We start from the raw sequence: 17,029 nt of genomic DNA, 5'->3' as shown, positions 1-17,029 counted from the left end.
CCTTCCCTTTGAGGCATTCCAAACCATTGGTTAACTAATATTCATATCCTATTATACCCCCTTTGTTCCCAAATTATGTCAGGGGGAAACCGGGGCAGGCAAAGTTTAAAGGTCATGGCACATAATGTCATACCCTATGTCTTTGGAACATAACCCAGTTTCCTGACTCAGTCCAGCGATTTATCAACCAGACAATGTGCCTTCTGCCTTCAAGGGAGATGAGGATATGTAGATTATTGGCATATGGAGAAGGAACAGCACAGGAGAACAGTTACTTGCTATCACTCCATCTTGAAAGTGCCAGCAGTGCATTAAACTGTACACTCTCAGCTCGTGTATGAGTTTAACAGTTACTGCTGTAATAAATGGTCTGAAAATGCTGATATCTCCTGGGAGGCAAGAGATAAGTGGCAGGGACAGATCTGAGATCCTTAGAATGGAAGAAGGGAGAAAAGAATAGCTTTGTTCTAGGTGAACAGATTTTAAATCACACACTTAGTCCTGATGTGGAAAACTGCTTAACTGGTAGCAGAGAAGGCACAAACCCATTTTCAGCACCATTGCAGAAAGTGCGACGAGCGGCTATATGGTGTTCGGTGTAGTTCTGCGAGCCCCACTGCTGATAAGGCCCATCAGGAATGGGCTGTTTTCTCCGGGCAGTATGGAAAAGCTAAGCAGAAGTGGTTTTGGTAGTCTCCTCGCAGGCCGAGGGCAGAATCTGCATTCTTTTCCTCAACCTATTTACGGCTTTCTACTAACCACTTTTTAGTTTGCAAGTCTGCAGATAGCACCTGGCAGCTTATCTCCAAGTTACACGTTATCTTCCCTCCTCCTTCCCCCTCCCCTTTCGTTTTACCTTGGGTTTCGCCTTTCCTTAAAAGGGGTTTTCCACTTATCCCAGACAAGAAGACTAAAAGGTGCTGGGAGAAGGAAGAGTGGGATCCTTCCAAAATCACTGGCAGCTTTCAAGAATTAACTGTTTCATGTTGTTGATTTGGACTTGCTGAATATTAATGATTGAAGCTTTAAGGGCTTCTCACCACATGCTTTACAACATTTTCTTTTTTGCCTTTTCTGACTAAGCTTTATGTTCATAATATAGCATGCCAATATTAATGCGGTGAGAATGTCATAGCAGGTTGCCTTGGAACTAGCAATTTCCAGGGAGAACCTTCCAGCTCTGCTCCTCTCTGAAAGCATTGAACAGCGTGAATGCAGCCCATGTAGCAATGGGTGCTCCTTGTAATGCCTCTGTGTGTGTGTGTGTGTGTGTGTGTGTGTGTGTGTGTGTGTGTGTGTGTGTGTGTGTGTGTGTGTGTGTGTGTGTGTGTGTGTGTGTTGTATCTTGTACCACTTTAAATGCAGCCACTACAGACCTGGTTGTGGTTGCACTTGAATTCATGCCCGTGAACCATCTTGCTTTGGGATATGGTGCCAAGAAAGGAGATCTGAGGGCTCATTCACCTAGGGCCAGCATCATACTATGGGGGTAATGGGATGACTTTCAGACAGTGAAAGTATACGATGAATATTAAGAAAAGTGTTGTGACAGTAGAATTATTCGCATGTCTCTTAGATTGTAGCGTAGCTTTTCCTGTGAATGGGGAAAAGCCCTAGTGCTTGAAATACATAAGCTGGATTGCACCAACTGCTAGAAACCCACTCCAGAGAGTTGTGCCATTTTAGGGGCTGGGGGTGCTCTGGAGTTGGACCTACTAGATTTCTGCCAGCTTTGATTTCTCTTCTGCATCCATGATCACTCTGTTGCTAGATTAAGAGGTCTGTTTTACAATCCCTTACTTTCTAAACCATTGACAATACAAATTTGAAGTTTGCTTAATTGCTGCTGTTAATTTCTGTCCCATATCTTCTCTGCGAGTGCTGACACTTGAGCCTGTAGCTTTTCCTTAGTAACAGATGGAATCTCTGCTCTCTGTGAGCAGTGGTTTTAAAGCTGGATGTTTAAAGTTACTCAGCTTCAACATAAGTGGTTTTTCCAGAGGTACCGGCCACCTGCAGCCTCCGTGAAAATTGATGTATAGTTTCAAACTGCCCCCACCCCAAACAGTCTCCGTATATAAAGCCAAAACCATCTCTGCATTTCTAAACTATTTTCTATAGGTATTTGTCATGCTGTTCAGATCATCAGTAAATAGCTGCCTGTGGTCCTGCTAACCTGCCATACAGGGTAAGCTTATTTAATAAAGAGTAAGGCACTTCTCTCCATGTGTAGGCAATCATGATGGCCAGACTTCTCCTTCGGATTTGTCCTCACCATTTCCCTGGAGCCCGGCTTTGTATGTCTATCACGTTTTACAGATATACCTGTAAAGTAGATCTTTCATCATCGAAGCACTTAAACTTTTAAACTAGTCTTGGCTACCAGCTGCTGTCAAATTAGCCCATTTAGAAGTCAATAAAGCCAGTGAATGGCGTTTGCTTTGCTGTTTGGGTAGCGAGCTCTCGGAGTGTGTAGAGAGTAAATATGATCTGTTGTTGTGTGACTGGGGAGAAATCCAATTTGACTTTCATTCAATATGTTTGTTTCTCCAAGGAAATTCAATATTCCTTTCTGTGCGATACTACAAACCAGTTTACCCGAAGTGTGGCTTACACAAATACGACAATAACTATTTGGGCCAGCCTTATTGCCATTTTTTTTTTTTCATAAATTAGTATGAATAAGACCCTCCGATCGCACTTCTGGGAACTGTCCAGATTCAGATCTTCCCCCCTAAAAACACTTCAGCAGGGATTCTAGCACTTCATCTTACTTGGGCTATAATCACTTTTACTGAGTATCGCATTATGTTGTGGTAGGCTATCTGATTTTCTGCAGTGTGTAGAGCCTGGCCTATAAGATTTGCTAGGCCGTAGTGGCAGATTCATAGATTCATAGATTCATAGATGCTAGGGTCGGAAGGGACCTCAATAGATCATCGAGTCCGACCCCCTGCATAAGCAGGAAAGAGTGCTGGGCCTACATTACCCCAGCTAGATACACATCCAACCTTCTCTTGAATACCCCCAGGGTAGGGGAGAGCACCACCTCCCTTGGGAGCCCGTTCCAGAGCTTGGCCACTCGAACTGTGAAGAAGTTCCTCCTAATATCTAATCTAAATCTGCTCTCCTCCAGCTTGTGGCCATTATTTCTTGTAACCCCCGGGGGCGCCTTGGTGAATAAATACTCACCAATTCCCTTCTGTGCCCCCCGATGAACTTATAGGCAGCCACCAGGTCGCCTCTCAACCTTCTCTTGCGGAGGCTGAAAAGGTCCAGTTTCTCTAGTCTCTCCTCGTAGGGCTTGGCCTGCAGGCCCTTAACCATACGAGTGGCCCTTCTCTGGACCCTCTCCAGGTTATCCGCATCTTTCTTGAAGTGCGGCGCCCAGAATTGCACGCAGTACTCCAGCTGCGGTCTGACCAGCGCCCGATAGAGGGGAAGTATCACCTCCTTGGACTTATTTGTCATGCATCTGCTGATGCACGATAAAGTGCCATTGGCTTTTCTGATGGTTTCATCACACTGCCGACTCATGTTCATCTTGGAGTCTACTAGGACTCCAAGATCCCTTTCCACTTCCGTGCCACCCAGCAGGTCATTTCCTAGGCTGTAGGTGTGCTGGACATTTTTCCTCCCTAGATGCAGCACTTTGCATTTCTCCTTGTTGAACTGCATTCTGTTGTTTTCTGCCCACTTGTCTAACCTGTCCAGGTCTGCTTGCAGCTGTTCCCTGCCCTCCGGCGTGTCCACTTCGCCCCATAGCTTAGTGTCATCTGCAAACTTGGACAGAGTACATTTCACCCCCTCGTCCAAGTCGCTGATGAAGACATTAAAGAGTATCGGTCCAAGCACCGAGCCCTGCGGGACCCCACTGCCCACACTCTTCCAGGTCGAAACCGACCCATCCACCACAACTCTCTGGGTGCGACCCTCCAGCCAATTCTCCACCCACCGGACTGTGCAGTCATCCAAGTCACAGCCCCTTAACTTGTTCACCAGTATGGGGTGGGATACTGTGTCAAAGGCCTTCCTGAAGTCCAAGTATACGACATCCACCCCTCCTCCTGCGTCGAGGCGTTTTGTGACCTGGTCATAAAAAGAGACTAGATTGGTCAGGCACGATCTGCCTGCCACGAACCCGTGCTGGTTTCCCCTCAGCATAATTTGTCCTGCCGGGCTCTCACAAATGTGAGCCTTGATGATTTTCTCAAAGATTTTGCCAAGGATGGAGGTGAGACTGACTGGCCTATAGTTACCCGGGTCCTCCTTCCTCCCCTTCTTGAAAATGGGAACCACATTGGCCCTTTTCCAGTCCTCCGGGACTTGACCCGTGCGCCACGAGCGTTCAAATATTCCCGCCAGTGGCTCTGCAATGATGTCGGCCAGTGCCTTCAGTACCCTCGGATGGAGCTCATCCGGGCCTGCCGACTTAAAGGCATCCAGTTCCTCCAAGTGACCCTGCACCACCTCAGGGTCCACGCATGGCAGTCTGGTGCCTTGCTGCTGCCTCCCTACACTCCCAGTGAGAGACTTGTCGTGCCTCTCACCTAGGAACACTGAGGCGAAGAACTCGTTGAGGAGTTCAGCCTTGTCCCCTCTGTCCATCACCAGTTGTTTCTGCCCATTTAGCAGAGGTCCTATTCCTCCCTGGGCCTTCCTTTTACTCCCTATATATCTAAAAAACAATTTCTTATTGTCTTTTACTTGGGTTGCCATCCTCAGCTCCATGGTAGCTTTGGCCTGTCTAACTGCCTCCCTACAAGCACGAGCAGAAGAGGTATATTCCTCTTTGGTGATCTCTCCCTGTTTCCACTTTTTATGTGCTCCCCTTTTGGCCCTTAGTCTGCCCAGGATTTCTCTGGTCAGCCAGGGAAGCCTCCTGGCCCCTTTCCCTCTTTTACCTCGCACGGGGATCGTCTCGCTTTGTGCGAGAAGGATAGCTTCCTTAAGGCACAGCCACCCTTCTTGGGCTCCCATTGTTTCAAAACTACTACTCTGCAGTGCATCCTTCACTAATCGCCTGAGTTTGCTGAAATCAGCTTTCCTGGGGATGGAGCTGGGGTGTGGTGGAGCGACATTGTCTGTCTGTCTCCTTCTGCATCATCAGCCCCCTCCTCTCTCCCCATCTTATTAGTGGACAGAGTGACCTTTTGCAGTAGAGCCATCCAATCGCCGCATCTATAGGTGAAAAACAATCTCTTATGAAACAAATTGAGGGCTGGCATCTGTCTGTGGTACATCTATTATTTACTTTCCTTTGAGTGGACTGATAACTTTATTCATGAAGTGGGGGAAGGGGTGGGCATAGGGAACATAATTCACTGCCGATGCAGTAAGGGAAACAGGCAAGGCATCTTCCGTCCTGACCCAGCGATGCTTACTCAAGGGCCCGCAGGAGTTTTAATCACGGTGGTTGGGGAACGTTCTGAAATCAAATTGGCCCCGTTATTTTACGCGGTTATATTGGGAGGGCTGATAGGGAGAGAGGAGAAAAGGTCTCTTTGTTTTATGGGTGATCCCCATCTCGATAGAAAAATACTGGGGCATTCATCTGCCCAAGAAGTTTGTGTGCTGTCACCACTGTGTAAGAGAGATGTGACAGTATGCAGATAAAATGAATGGTGGTGAGCCGGGAGGGGGAAGGACAGATGAAAGCAAGCGGTGGAAACTCACATCGCAGTTGCCAATACCGAGATGGTGCCTGTAATAGACTTGGTTCAATGCTGCGCTTGATTCATGTTTTAAAGGCCACTGTCTAAAGACCTTGCAGTAGATGCTATTCGGTAAAAAGTGATTTAGAAGGTTTGGTTCAATTCTTCATTTCCCAGGGTTGTTGACTGCATTGGATATACAGTAACACTTGCGCACAGCAGTGGTTGGATGTGGGGGGAGCAGTAAATGAAGGTGGCTTGGGGGGTAAGGGTATAAAACAGGATATAGAAATCTTCTGAATACAGATTGGGTTTCTTGTTTCAATGTGCCAGTGCGGCACTGTGTGTTCGCCTCTAGAGTTGTGACCCGGTCATTAAGGAAGTGGTCTAGACTCACGTTTCATTTGATTGTGTGATTTTAAGGGCAAACAGGCCTATTTCCCAAAAAAGTGAGCTCAGATGTAAGAATTAAAAGGTATGGGGAGGACTTCTTAGGGGGTACACTGGCTTTTCCTAACTATTGCTATCTTTGCTGAATAGTAAAGCAAATGAGAAACCCTTTGCTATTGCCTAGGAGAAGATGCGGTGCCTTTTCCTTAATCTTCTTGTCAAGTGCTGTAATTTGGTCAGCTAGGACTCTGGGGCTTCAGTGTTTCTGCCTAGCTGGGTGACTAAGAGTCGTGTGTCTTAGCAATGTTAATGTAGTACGCGCCATGATCCTCTCCATCTAGTTTGCAGTGGACAGCTGTCTTCTGTCACACCTGACCTTCACGTAGGTGTGCTTAGCAGAGCGGTCAAGGTTTGAATAGGCCGCAAGAACAAAATAAGCCTAATTTCTAGAAATGGATTTTCTAAGTCCAAGCAGAGAGTGAGTGAAGGGCTTCTTGCATAGCCAGTGTGCTGTACCTATTTCATGCAAGGTTCTGCTGCTTATCTTGTTAGTTTGGCACCTTTTGTCAACCCTGATCTCATTTGTAACAGGGAGCAGTTAATGAAAGAAAGTGTCCAGAAACTTCAGCATGATCTGTTCAATCTTGTCATTTACTTGAAACAGGAGACTGCAAGGTAAAGACCCGTCCCCCGAAAGTAAAAGGGGAGAGGAAGAAGAAGAATCACCTCCATCAGCACCACCATCCTCATCACCACCACCACCACCACCACCACCACCACCTGCAGCCACCCCCGCCTCCACTGCAGCAACAGCAGCCTCCACCACCACCTCCACCTCCCCCTCCACCACCACAGCAGCCTGCAGAGGAAGAGACACCACCAGCACGGCCGCTGGTCCCCGTAGCAGCAGCAGCAGCAGCCACAGCCGAGAAGAGCTTACCCCCCGTGCCCCTCAACGTCATCCAGCCCTCGGAAGTGCCAAACGAGGTAGATGACTTTAAGCCCCGGCCCATCATTCCCATGCTTTATGTGGTTCCGCGGACCAAAAAGGTGGTGTTTGACAAAGAGCGCATGTCCTGCCAGCAGGCCTTTGAGCAGTTCGCCACGCAGAAGGGCCTGGGTTGGCGGGAGCAGGCTGTTCCCGGAGAGCTTCCTGTGAAGGAAGAGGAGAGTGCAGAAGCTGAAAATGCTGAGGTTGCCACAGGGGCCAGTGATTTACAGGTACGTGCCAGCAAGGTCACGTTTAGGAAGGGGTAGAGATGAAATAGATACTTCCACTGTCATAGCTGTATCTGCCTTTCTATAAATGCTAGTGGCAGCAGCCATGTGGATCCCAAGTATGTTCCCCAAACTACTGTGAAGGGGTCTTAGTTGGTGCCAGCTGTGGAGGGTTGATCCTTGTTAGTTATCATCTTGCAAGGCCAACCCTATCCCCTATGTATATGTTGCCATCACTGAAAATGGTGCTGCAGATAGGCCAGCTCACCTAACACGTGCTGAGTTTGTGTTCTGGCTGTCATTGTCATCTCAGCAGCTCTCTTTCTTTTGTTTCAGAACCCCGGTGCCGTCTATAAACAGGTTGGTTTAGGAGAGAGGACTCTGTGCTAAAGATCTTGTACAGTTCCTGGGTAGAGTGGTGCCCACTGGCTTTTATTGTCCTTTGTTTGAAGTCCCTTCTACTGCCCTTGAGCTTGTGGTGATCTGATGCCGACGGGGCTAGCGGTTTAAGCAAGCTTGACATTCCTGCATTGTGTTTCCTGTTGGTTGGGCCCTGCTGATTCCCCACAAGGTGAAGGGGAAGTGCAAGTCAACCAGAGACTCAGCAGTAGAAAGCCAAATAATTGCAGTTAGTTTTGAGATGAATCACTCTATCTAAAGTTGTTTGATCACTGTTCTAAAAATGGCTTGTAACAGAGTCTGTGAAACCCTAGTTTTGTATGGGTGGATGACTTCCAACGAAGCAAACTTGTGCCCAGTAGCATGCAGAAAGGTGATCACAGAAGCCAGTTTTGCAGTGGCTGATGCACTGGTGACTGCTGTGTAGAGCAGTGGGTGGGGTGTCCAGTTTGATTGCATTAGCATTGTTTCAAACGTAACCTTACATGCAATACATTTTGTTTAACTACTTCTCACCTCTGCAGTTGGCCCATAGAAACCCCCTTGCCTTCCCTGGATTTCCTGAATCATCACCAGGCTACAACAGTACCAACTCTATTGATACAAAAGAGCACTTCCCACAAATGAAGGAGCATTAATTTTCAGTTGTTTTCTCTAGTGCAGACAAAGCATTAGTGTCCTCCATAGTGGATGGCAGAAATTAATTGTGTTAGGTTCTGAGTGTGCATGCATGCACGCACGCATCTGCAAAGACAGTCTTCTCGGCCAGGGAATGGAGAAGAGGAGCAGATTTCCCTGCAATAACTTCAGCATCTCAACCTGCAGATTTTATTCAGTTTAGGTATTCTGGTTATTGACTCCCAGGTTTTTATAGTGCCAAAGCAGAAACTCCAACCCAAAGTAGATTTTCTTTTACATGGAGGTTTTCAGCAGAAATGCTGACAAGTGTGTTGACTGACCAAACCGTTCAGAGACTAGTAGAAGTGGCAGAGTTGGACTGGCTCTGAATCTGCCCCGGTTAAGAGAAAAACATTGTACCTACCTTTTAGCCTGGCATGATTTTATGAGATGGTGTTGGCGTTCTCTATCGCAGTCGCTTTTTTGGAGAGGTCCTTGTCAATCCTTGCCAAATGCAGCAAGGAGTTTCTTGTGTGGGCTAAATGCCTGAGAAGTTAACTGCATTTTGCTTCTGCTGCTCTGCTTTCCCTGTAAGACTCTGGGACTTTTATGTAATTTATTCTAATTTATTTCAGACTGCTGCTGCTTTCTCAAAGATGAAGATGGAGATAAAGAAAAGTCGCCGCCATCCACTAGGCAAACCACCAACCCGTTCCCCTCTCTCTGTGGTTAAGCAGGAGGCATCAAGTGATGAGGGTGAGTGCATATGGCTATGCAGAATCCAGCTTTGTGTGTAGGTTATAGCCGTGTACAAACTGGCTTTTCATGCCTGAAAAAATTGCTAGAGATGGTCATTAACATAGCATGATGAGCCAGCAGTGTGCCCTAATGACCCAATAGCATACCGTTGCTGCAAAGAAGGCTAACAGCATACCAGGCTGTGTTAGTAGAAGCATTGCCAGCAAATGGAGGGAAGTGATTCGTCCCGTCTATTTGGCACTGGTGAGGCCACATGTGGAGTACTGGATCCATTTTTGGGTCCCCCACTACCCAGATGTGATGTAGATAAATTGGAGAGAGTCCAGTGGAGGGCAGTGAAAATGGTTCAGGGGCTGGGGCACATGACTTAAGAGGAGAGGCTGAGGGAACTGGGTTTATTCAGTTTGGAGAGGAGAAGACTTAGGGAGGGATTTAATAGCAGTCTTCAATGCCCTGAAGGGGGGTTCAAAGAGGATGTTCTTGGTGGTGGCAGATGACGGAGCAAGGAGCAATGGTCTCAAGAGAAGTTTAGGTTAGAAATGAGGAGGCAGTGTAAAGCAGTGGTCTCCGAAGTGGGGTGCGCAAGACAATCCATTGGGGTGCAGGAAGAAAATATTAGGACTTCTATTTCTATTTATATAAATATACATATATTGGGGGTGCGTGATCAAAAATTTTTTACTGATAGGGGTGCACAATCAAAAAAGTTTGGAGACCACTTATTCATCTGGGGAGAAGAGTTGCCTAGCCACTAAGGCACCTGGTAGAGATGGAGCCAACCCTTTTGGCAGGCATGCCACAAATTACCCTTGCAGTCTTCTTGAGTGCCACTGCTCACCTGCTGAGCCCGATTAGGAGGTAACATGGCAGAGGAGACACGGGTTATAAAAGGGTAAGGGCTTCGGTTGTTCTCACCAGCTCAGAGGTAGCTGCCAAAGAAGACTGATGGGGTGGGGTAAGTCCCATCTAACTGAATGCCAGTGAACCTGCCCGCATCCCCAAGGGAAAGGTGAACTAGTGCTGTGCTGGGGACACCTGCTATTTTCTAAATGGTCTGTACACTCAGTCTTCTCATGGCCTGTATATGTGCAAGTTTTATGAGCTACAGCATTCACATGCCATCGAAGTGGTAAACAGGAGACTTGAAGATCCAGAGGGTGCTGGGACTGTGCATGCTCTACTGAGAAAGTTTGGTGGAACTGAACGTGGTCTCTGGGCCCAGTTACTTGGACCATCAAGAGGAACATCAGATGCACAGTATGCACCTGGACTGCCTGCCTAGAACCCCATGCCAGGGCCAGTGCTAGTGCCTAACCCCCACCCAGCCTTAGCAAGCTAAGGGAATATGGCACTCGAGTGTTTGGATCCCCTCTCGGTCGTCTAGCGAATGTCTAGCAGGGGGAGCTCAATTAGCTCTATGGCAGATGCTGTCCCAAGATTCTGGAAAATGCTGACTCTAGTATTCCTGGCATGTACCAATGCAGTATCCCCTCTCGCAAAGGCTGCATTACCCGATGCAGGCCACAGGAATGACACAGCTGTAAAAGAAAGAAACCTCCTGGGTGGTGAAAAGTAAGCTCGGGCCAGACATGTCAAGCTGAACTTGGCTACGTGATAATGACTCTGTAGGCAGGTGACAAATTTCTGCTTTGCCAATCGATGGAGCTGTTTAAATAAAACCACATTGCTTGCCGTGCAAGCCTCCCAACTGTACTAGCAGCACATCTCTAAATTGGAACTGAATCATTTGATTGCCAACACCACTCTCCCATGTTCTCCCCTGGTTCAAGTTGTCTGAGGTTAGATTAGGTCTACAGTGTACTGAAGGCTTCCACGGGTCTTGCGGTACTGCAGTGCAGTAGACTTGGAGGTCTTGTGGCAGATTCAGCATGTTTGTTAAAGGCCTTCATTGGAATTAAATCAGAAAATGAATAATACAGCAAGTATATTATCCCTGTATTAATTTTAATGTTAAATTAAATTAATATTTTACTCTGGCCCTGAATCTTCTGTTTCTAGCATGTCTCAGCTACTTATTCTGCAAACAGATTTATAGAAGCTGTCACAAGGAGGTTTGGGCATGGAGGAAGCGGACATTTGGGGCTTTAGCACATATGAAGGAAGGGGACAGAGTCAGCATGGGCTTGCGGGAGTAGCATCTCGGTGAGATGTTCCTGCTAAAATAAATACCAGGAGTATTATGCACAATACTGCTGTGTGAGTTTTATATCGGGCTCCGGGGTTTCCTTTCCCCCGGCACATGTAGGAGCCTGTGCTGCTCAGAGCTGCTGTATTGTAGGGTTTTTGCACACTGACAGCACTGCCGTCACGTCACACTTAGTTCACACGCATAAAGTTTTCCTACATCTGTAGTAATTCAGAAATAGTAAGCTGAATTGCTTAGGTACTAGACCACAAACCTGTAGTGTGGATGGATGGATGCTGTGCCCAGAGAATCGTATAACACAGGTCCCTGATCAGAAGTTTGTGAAAGCAAAGCAGCAGCATAAGCAGCTTCCTAATAGATCTTTGCTGGAAGCAAAAATGGTTGGAGACGTAAGGCTGAGGCACAGCACTTGAAAGGCAGATGGGGAATAGTGGCAGAGAAGGGTAAGGGAGAACCCAGACGGAGGTTGCTTTGCAGGCAGACTCGATGCCTGTATTGGCAGGCAAGAAATGCACTGTGCGATGGTGGCTGAGCGCAGAGTTGACCCTCTGCAGTGGGGACTGGATGACCCTTCTTGGAGACTAGGAGACTCCTCTTGGTGGTATGTTAAACGAGTGTGCTACATAAGTGACTTCTTGGAAGCTGAAGTTATCACTTGAAAAAAGGAGATTTCCTTGAGTCCGTATGAATCATCTTGACCTTGACTTAAACTGAGGAAACCATATCACCCAGTGGGCACAGGACTGGGATGAGAGCTTGCCTCTTTCCTTTTCGATAGGCCAATTGCTGTTCCTCAGCCTTGTTAAAATGGAGCTGAAAGATGTATTTATAAAATGCTTTGAGTCCTATAGATGAAAAGTACCATAGAAGAGTTAAGTGTTCTTCTTTATTCTGCTTCTCCCGAGTATCACTGGAGTGCATTTGTTTTGCACTCTCTTGCTGCTTTTTATTTGTCTGTACTGACGAGTCTTCCCATTGCACATTTTACTCTAGAAACATTTCCATTTTCTGGGGAGGAAGATGTGAGTGACCCAGAGGCTTTGAAGTCTTTACTTTCCCTCCAGTGGAAGAATAAAGTACATAATTTCCCAGCTGAGAGAAAATTCAATGCAGCTGCTGCCCTGAGTGAGCCATATTGTGCAGTCTGTACACTCTTCTACCCGTATAACCAGGTAATTTGTGATGATGCTGTGGATGGGTGAGTCAGTGCAGGGGGCTGCATGGTGGGTACTTTAATCAAACTATTATGTTTGCTTTCTCTAAAGAAAGCATCGGTATTATGATTCAGCCCTTTAGTGTGATAGATAACAGACAAGAACACCAGGTTTGCAGGCTGAAGAGGCGTAGCAGGAAAAATGGGGAGAACCTTTGGCTTTTTGTCTTTCCTGGCATTAATTTTTCATTTCACTTCAGTACAGCAGAAATTTCATGTGCCAGGTATATTCAGCCAAGCTCAGATGGGTCTTGTTCTGCTCTGCTACAGGCTTCCCATATGGCCTTCAGAACATCATTTAATCCCTGCTTTGGCTCCATTATTTGCAAAGTGTCAGAGGAATGACTTGAAAGTTCACGTGCAAAGCTTTCAGAGATCCTCTGACAGGAGATGTGAAGCTGAGATGTATTATTGACTTGTGTATTCAAAGACTTTGGGATCGTGCCTGTGTTCACCTTTTGCTTAAAACAACCCCCAAAAGCTGGCTGATATCCTCTTCTTCCTCCTTCCACTTCCCTACCAATGCTTGGAGATCGACAGCTTCTCCAGCTGAGTAGGCACAAATCAGAGATCCCAAGGCAATGTAACCTCCATTATTACTGGTGCATGCTGTCTGATGGGAAGAAGATTTTGCCTGGATCTCTCCCCTATGCCCGTATTCCAGTTCTACCTTTAATCTCAGTTGTTTGAAACTAGAGAGGTGAGTTACCACCACAAGATGCTGACTGAGAGTGGTTGCAGAGTGCCCGAGAAGAGACCAAACTAAATGCTACTGAACTGTTAATATATACTACAGAATTCTCCCATTTTTTCCAGGCTGCTGTAGGCAAGTGTCACACTTCGGTTACACTTTCAAGAGTAAAAGTGTTGGTCTTTGTTTTAGAAATGTGTGCATTGGAGCCTAGGTTTAATGTAATATATGGCACATTACACAGGGCACCAGGAAGGAGATGCTAATATAAGTGTGAGATGCTAATATAAGTGTGTGTGTGTGTGTGTGTGTGTGTAACTTGCATTTAATTTTCCAATCATTTGAGTAAATAAGCAATAATACCTTGATGTGTTTGCTGGGCACATCTACCCTTCCTCAGTTGCCAAAAAATACTTCTGGGTTTTAAACTTCTGAGAACTTCAGTTTAAGATGTAAATTTTCTTGGCTATGGTAGTTGCCTGTCAAAACAAAGGGAACCCAATCTAATTGTGCAACACGCATTAAGCATGCTTTATAAATAAGTACGTAGGACAGGAAGGCACCCCAAATTCTTTAGAGCTCTCCACTCTCAATGTAAATTCTTTCATACACTTCATATCTGGTCCCTATAATTGAATGTGTCTGGTGCTTCTTGGTGTAAACACTGACGCTGGATGTTTCAAGGGGATTGGAAAACAGAGGTGATGCACTGACACATTTAGGCTGCGTGGTGATTTATGGGGCCATATATTAATCTGCATTACACTGCTGGGCTTTCATGTACACCAGAGACACCACTGTATACAAGACAGCAGTGGCATTGCACAGGTAGTCTCATGTAGGTCATGTATGACTTTGTACACAGCTGCATAGATTTAGCATTGCACACTCCAGAAGGTGTGCAGAAAGACTAGGATTTGAAAGAGGCTTTTACTCACATTAAATGTACCTCTTTGAACTTCTCCAGTTACTTGTATATAACCTCTTTCCTCCAAGGACTGCTACTCAAAGATAAGCTGTCTGCTGCCTTTGTTTTAAAATCCTGAGAATAAAAAAAAACAAGAGTCAGGCCTCTTGCTGTCCTGGAAGAGTTGGATGAATTGTTTTTAAACATTACTTTGGAGCCCTTGAACAACAACTATACTAGCCACATTCACTCTCACGTGAGCTGCTGTCCCTCGGTGCTCGAGCGGTTGACTTCGAGCAAATTTCAAAATAGCATTATGGAAACACCAGAGCTGAACTTCTTATTACCCACAACTTCTTGTTCCCCACAACTGTCCCCCCACTGAGTGACAGTTTATCCACAACATTTGAACAACAACCTTGGGGCATTATCATTTTGCCCCCAGGTATATCCCATGAGCAGGAGGATGATATTTATAAGATGATATAATTACTTGTCCGGCTCTGTGCCACTTCAGCCCTGCATTAGCAATCTTGTGCACCTGGATCCAGATATAGCTCTCTGGGTTCACTAGGGGTGTGTGTTTGTGTGCAGATGTGTGTGTGAATGAATTAAAAAAGAGCCCTGATTTATTTTCCATCATCAGAATAAAGTCTCTCTCCAGGATTGCCTGGATGCGGCTGTATAATTGATTGTAAGGAGAGGTGGGTACAGCTGGGCTGTTTTAATCCATTGTCTTTTAACTCCAGCTTGCTACCAGAAACCTTGAAATGCCCTTCTGGAGAAAATCTCGCTGAAAGAGCAAGGGAATGATGCCAAGGGCCTGGAGATGGGGGAGGGAGATCTTGCTTTTGGTCTGGGAGGGGCGAGGGATATTTTTCAGCTGCAACATTTGGGGATTTGGTTTTGTGCTTATATGTCTACAAAATAAAAATAGTGAACACAGCTTTTTATTTTAATAATTTCCTGAGCTTTCGAATCACATCACAGATCTCTGGCCATGTCTGGTTGGAATGGAGGGGGAGTGACAAGGTTCCCTGTTTGCTTAACTGGAACTCTGGGTTCTTACAAGTGCTGCAGGGTTTCAAACAGTGTTACCCAGCAAGCATTGACATTTTTTTTCGCAAAAGCTGGGGCTTCTTGTCTTGAGGTCAGACCAGTTGGTGGTTGGGCAAAGGGGAGACAATGGGTAACACTTTCTTTTTCTCTTAGTCTTTGCAGGTGGATAAAGAGGCTGTCCAGGTCTCTGTAGGAGAGAGCCCCTCCCTGCTCCAGCTTTCCAAGTGTGGACAGAAGACCAAGCCTCTGATTCCTGAGATGTGCTTTACTTCAAGCGGTGAAAACACAGAACCCCTTCCTTCAAACTCTTACATTGGTGAAGATGGAACTAGCCTCTTAATATCCTGTGCCAAGTGCTGCCTGCAGGTCCACGCTAGTGAGTGTGCCTCTACTTCATTATGGGATCTGGGTAGTCACAGCTGCTTTGTCTGTATGCTGCTTGTCTGGACTCTCTGGGCTCACTTGCAATGCTCATAACTCCTGTTTTTTCCTGTTCCTGCACTAATATTTCTTCATGTTATCCTTCATTACATTCCTGGGTCTGCTACCTCTGTGGCCATCCTTGGATCAAGCTGTATATTTGCTTTATATTCTGCTCTCCCTTGAATTAGTTTTCTTTCCTGGTTGGCAGGGGTCAGCTTCTCTCTAGCGAAAGCTCCTTCTCATACATACATCTGCCCTCTAATTCCCATTGGGTAAGCTTTCTCTCTGAGCCCCAGGTGAGAGCCTGGGGGCGTGAAAGGCAGGCAAATACAGCAGCACAACCTTAAATGCACAAGGTAGAAGGGGGCATGGAGTAGAAACCTTTAACTTGTATGATTGGAAGGGTAGCCATGGTGCTGATTAAAAGCAGCCCAGGAGAAACAGCTGAGGAAGAGCAAGCAGATGCACGTCCTGCAGTGAGTAAGCCGCCATTTCTAAACTTGACTCAATGTCCCCTGTTAACAAACCCAAGGGCGCAATATTCAGTAGCTGCTGGACCTCCAGCAGACCGTCCCCTCAGATGTTTTCAGCTATAGATTGGGCTTCCGTTGCGAAGGTATCTGTTAGAGGGAGAGTCCATTATTTTATTGGGTACTTTTCTCCTTCTAACACATCAATTACGGCCTGGTATTCTTGGAGCCTTCTGCATGAACAGAATGGTAATTTGGCTTCTGGATTGTTTTGCAGGGATAGAAAACTTCTTAAATACCTCTTCCCCAACTTGTGTCATCCCTGCATATTCTCCTGGGCCTCGCGGGGGAACTGCCTGGTGTATTTAAGGGACAACCTGTGTTGGAAGTAGAGCTGGGTGAAGTTATTCAAATCAAAAGCCTAAAACGGCTTCAGGCCAACCACAGCTATTCATGGATTTAAGCTGAATTTGGTGAATAGTTTCAGCATGACAAAATGGGAGGGTTAAGGAGGATTTAAAAAAAAAGTTTGCTTTGATATAGTCTAAAGAGAGCTTTGGCAACATTTCAAGATCAAATCTAGCTAAATTTAATTTAAACAGTTTTTGATAAGAGAGGCTTTTGTGATGCACCAAGCCAATACGCTATTTTTTGGCCCAGCCACCGAACTAAATAATTAAAATGCAGCTGTGCAAATGGTTAGCCTTTCTACCCCCTTTCTTGCCCTGAACTGTCACACAGTCTCCCCACACTGATGAAACAGGATATTGCCACCTTTTGCTGCAAGTAAGATGAGATCCAGAATCCAGAGTTCTCCCTCTGCAATTAAGATGATGAACCATCATTTTGAGATTTTTATTTTGGGAGCTTAAAGCCTCCTCACTGAGACAGCAGAAATCAGAGCCATGGTTCATTACGTACCTCTCTTTTGCTCACTTGCACTGTGTAATTTAATGATTCCTGGCCTCGTGCCGGTTTTACTCTCTCATACTTCCATAAGAGAATTCTCTGGCAACAACTGCCCATCTTTGTTGAGTGATTGCACAGCTAGGGCAGACAAA

At 46.1% G+C, this 17,029-nt stretch overlaps 1 protein-coding gene across 2 annotated transcripts in view; it reads left to right on the top strand.

Annotated features, from left to right (window-relative positions):
• KDM4B (lysine demethylase 4B) overlaps nt 1–17,029 on the top strand; it is a 152,370-nt gene that overhangs the window by 111,505 nt on the left and 23,836 nt on the right. Inside the window, exons 12-16 of one of the 2 annotated variants that reach the window (XM_090028105.1) lie at nt 6,709–7,265; nt 7,599–7,622; nt 8,915–9,035; nt 12,199–12,377; nt 15,229–15,451. In XM_090028105.1, the coding sequence (XP_089884231.1) occupies nt 6,709–7,265; nt 7,599–7,622; nt 8,915–9,035; nt 12,199–12,377; nt 15,229–15,451 (1,104 nt within the window). The remainder of the gene's footprint in view (nt 1–6,708; nt 7,266–7,598; nt 7,623–8,914; nt 9,036–12,198; nt 12,378–15,228; nt 15,452–17,029) is intronic. The other variant, XM_090028106.1, reaches the window with a different exon arrangement.

The sequence above is a fragment of the Crocodylus siamensis genome, chromosome 14 (genome assembly GCF_052110815.1).
Source record: "Crocodylus siamensis isolate JL-2025a chromosome 14, ASM5211081v1, whole genome shotgun sequence".
Lineage (NCBI taxonomy): Eukaryota > Metazoa > Chordata > Crocodylia > Crocodylidae > Crocodylus > Crocodylus siamensis.
Note: the sequence above shows the minus strand (reverse complement) of the source record. Positions and strands in the feature narration are given on the sequence as shown.